The sequence below is a fragment of the Theobroma umbraticum genome, unplaced genomic scaffold (assembly GCF_002168275.2).
Source record: "Theobroma umbraticum cultivar Fairchild unplaced genomic scaffold, ASM216827v3 scaffold_30.0, whole genome shotgun sequence".
Taxonomy (NCBI): Eukaryota; Viridiplantae; Streptophyta; class Magnoliopsida; order Malvales; family Malvaceae; genus Theobroma; species Theobroma umbraticum.
Genome location: NW_018397254.1, coordinates 11,845,514 through 11,849,097, shown reverse-complemented (window position 1 = coordinate 11,849,097; position 3,584 = coordinate 11,845,514). Strand labels below are relative to the sequence as shown.

Here is a 3,584-nt window from a genome sequence, read left to right as displayed (position 1 = left end):
ATTTAAGAGTTTTTTTTTTTGTGTTATGCCTCTTGAACTATTAAAATAAGCATGTTCATAGGAGAGAAAAACTATTAAAAGAAACATGATGAAAGCTGCTTTGTTTCTTGAACATTAGTTTCTTTATACTATTATTTGCGAACATCAGTTTTTTTCTTGTATTTATATTTGATATGTAGTAATTAATGAAACACAATAACTGCACCAGCTCTGTCATGAATTTAATTACAAAGCAGAGTTCCATGAGGACCATGACTAACTAACCAAGCAAGGAGAAGGCAGAAGATCATACTGTGGACTTACATAAATGCAGTTATGCATCTTTGAACCAGGAAAAAAGTATTTTCTTTTTTTAAAATCTGGTGATGGAATCCAGTACACTTAAAAAGTGTGCTTGATATATAATTAATAAAGGTTCTTATTTTAGCATATTAATTCTAGAATTTAACCATAACTTTGCGCTTCAATCCTTAGTAAGTACCAGAATAATATTGAATGCCATGATTAACAACTGATGTATTTAGATACGTTCGTGATTAACATTATCCTCTAAGTAGAAAACTCGTAAAGCCTGAAACAAGCAAAATTCTTCTCTTCATTCTCTATCACAAGTTCTAGCAAGCCTTGGCGATTCTGAAAAGCCCATAATAGGAATTTATATACTTTACTATGCATACTTATGAGGCAATCAAAACTTAATTTTTTATTTCCGCCAACAAAATTATGTCTCTCTCTATCACCACACAACTTCCACGGCAGTGCAATGCAAGGCAGGCAAATTCTCCAGCAGATCAAAGGTTAGCATGGAAGACTTGGGCTTCTGTGGCCGGTCCGAATATCCCACCCGCAAAGGTGCAGGCGTGGTTCTCTCGAATGTTCCTAGCCACTTAGCTTGCATGTACTTATGCTTTCTCCATGGGGCCAAGTGCATATTTTTCTCTTTCATGCATTTTTTGGCTGCAGCGCATAGAATCTTGATCAATGCTTCTAGCCTCTCTGCTTTACCAACCAATAGTTCCGGTAGCCGGGCGATTAACTTGTTGTAATCTTCATTGGCCCTTGCCATTTCGAATTCAGCTCGGAAGTTCAACTCGATGACGACCCTTACCTCACCCTTTTTGGGGTTTGATTTGTCCAACACCTCCAAGTACGTGTGCTCCCCTGAGGGAATTTCAGGGGAGCTCCGCCACTTGGACCTGCATATGTAACAATTGAAACCAACGTTTTGAAGACGAATCGAGAGTTCTCTTTGCAAGCAGTTCCGGCAACCTCCGGCCACCGGTCTCCGACAAGCGCATTGCACTCCCATCACATCTAATTCCCTCAATGCCTCTTTTGTAGCTTGCCGAATTCTTGATTCCAGAGAAGTAGTTCGGTACAATGTTGCCTACACGAACATTAATCACAAAAATTTTAATCACCCGTTCCTAAATTCTCCAATGTGTTTGTCATGTTTAGATATTGGACAAGAATTTACCTGAAGAAGCTGTTCTTGGGCTTCCCAGAAAATCTTGTTCTGTTCAACCTGGCTAAGATCCTCATCGTCTTTAGCATCTTCATCAAGGTCAAGAAAATTTTCCTCGGACTCATTGCTTCCGTCCAAGAACCCAAACATCATGTCGGCAAAACTCGCCGCTCCGTCGAGGAACTTATCGATTTCATCGGAATTCTGTCGTGTCACCGGGATCTTTTCCATTTCTCCGGCACTGGAATTTTTGTTGGTTTCCTTTGTCAGGAAATTTGCAAATTTTGTGCTCTTAGTTTCTGTTCCTAAAGGTTGAAAAATGTCACCAATTTTATAGCAAGTAGCAAAGGTGCTGGCCTGCTGGGTCCTACGTGGGACTGCGTTGTCCAAGGTGGACGGACGAACCGCCGCGGACAGGGAAGAGGGACCATTGCTTACGCGGCAAGTGATAACTGGGTTATGAGTAAGGTCTTTTCGGTGGATTGAGGATTAGACAGCTGCGATCCACGTCAGAGTAACCAATAATTCAAGACCATGAGAAGCAGTGTGGATATGCTTGGGAAATATACTATTATTAGCTTTATGTTTCTTTTGATTATTTTAATCTCAAACTGATTACTGTTTCCTAATAATGATTAGGGGTGGAAAGTGTTGTTGGGTTATCCTAATCCTAGAGATGGAAATGAAGAGCCAGCTAGAAATTACCACGTGGAAAACGTATCAAGAGACAGGTGGCTTTGTATTGGGATGTTGATGGGAAAGCTTATCCAATTTGAGTGGGACCCATCTGCTTGTCCGGATATTCCAACAGCCCGAGTAGGTTCTTATAGCATGTAAGAATAATGAAAGATGAATATTCCAATTTAAGGTCGCCTTGGACGTAAATGTCCCCCCAGGTATGGCTAAATTTGACTTTTTTCTTGATTTATTTAATTTTAATTGTACTGTTTCAGATGTTCTGTTACATTAATAAGTAATTTTTTTCAAAATTAAATTGATAATAATTTTTTCAGAGTAAAAAATAGTTGCATTAAATTTAAAATAAAAAACATTAAAATTAAAATTAAAATGGAAGGCAACAGGGCAGAAGTAGTTGTGAAGTGAAGGGCTTTAATGTCATTGAAATTAAAAATAGTTGCTTGGTGCTATCAGTCACTCAGGCCATCCCAAAACAATGGGCTCAAGTGGTTTTCTGGCTAGAAGTTAAAAAAATAATTACTTTTGTTTTTTGTCCTTTTTAGGGATGGGTAGCAAGCTAAAGTCATATATTACTTTCTCAAAAACTAGTAAAAAAAAAATACTTATTTTATAATAAATTATTATAATATAAAATTATAATGTAATTATATTAATATAATTACAGTTCAAAATCAATATAATCACATTACATTATACTCTGTAATATTCTTCAAAATATTTTTACTTTTTAATTTTATTATCTTATTAAAAATATTTTATAATTTTATAATTAAAATAAAATATATTAAAATAAAATATATAATATAATAATAAAAAATTAAAATAAAATAAAATATAAAAATAAAATTTATATAATATAAATAAAATAAAATAAAATAAAATATATAATATAAAAAATTATATTACAGAAATGAAAATAAAATATATAAGATTATAATAGTAAATCAAAATAAAATATATGACATTTAAAGTATATTTAAAAGATGCTATTATATAAAAATTAATAATAAAAAAATATAAGTATATTAAATTTATATTTTAATAACTAAAGATAATTTTAAAAATTAATATTACATTTTTAGCAAAGTACTTATAAATCAAACGCTGCAATATTATCTTTTATGTATTTTAATCATTATTTTACTTGTATACCAAACACTATAATGTTATTTTTCCTTACTTGCAATCACATTACCTATAATTACATTACATTGTAAAGTACCAAATGACACGTATATAATATATATAAGCAATTAGGAGTAAGTAATTAGGTGATTAGCATACTTAATTACCCGTTTTTTGAACCAATCAAGTTAATATATTGGCAGTAGTATCCATATTAAGTATATTATCTCGAATCAAGTGACAATAATTCAATTAATAAATTTATGTAAAATTTAAGTACATTAATAACAACAAA

The 3,584-nt window shown here is 32.8% G+C and overlaps 1 protein-coding gene across 1 annotated transcript; it reads right to left on the bottom strand.

Moving 5' to 3' along the window:
• Positions 1-224: 224 nt before the first annotated feature.
• On the bottom strand, positions 225-1,789 carry LOC110419268 (uncharacterized). Its single transcript, XM_021432254.1, has 2 exons — positions 1,478-1,789; positions 225-1,387 (listed from the first exon to the last, which is right to left on the bottom strand). The coding sequence occupies exons 1-2, from the start codon at positions 1,694-1,696 to the stop codon at positions 737-739; spliced, it is 870 nt and encodes a 289-aa protein (XP_021287929.1). The 5' UTR covers positions 1,697-1,789; the 3' UTR covers positions 225-736.
• Between the last annotated feature and the right edge of the window lie 1,795 nt (positions 1,790-3,584).

Excerpts from the sequence above, each read along its gene's own strand:
- LOC110419268 (XM_021432254.1), bottom strand. The coding sequence starts at position 1,696 with ATGGAAAAGATCCCGGTGACACGACAGAATTCCGATGAAATCGATAAG. Across the intron at positions 1,388-1,477 it reads CCCAAGAACAGCTTCTTCAG|GCAACATTGTACCGAACTAC; the intron begins GTAAATTCTTGT and ends ATGTTCGTGTAG.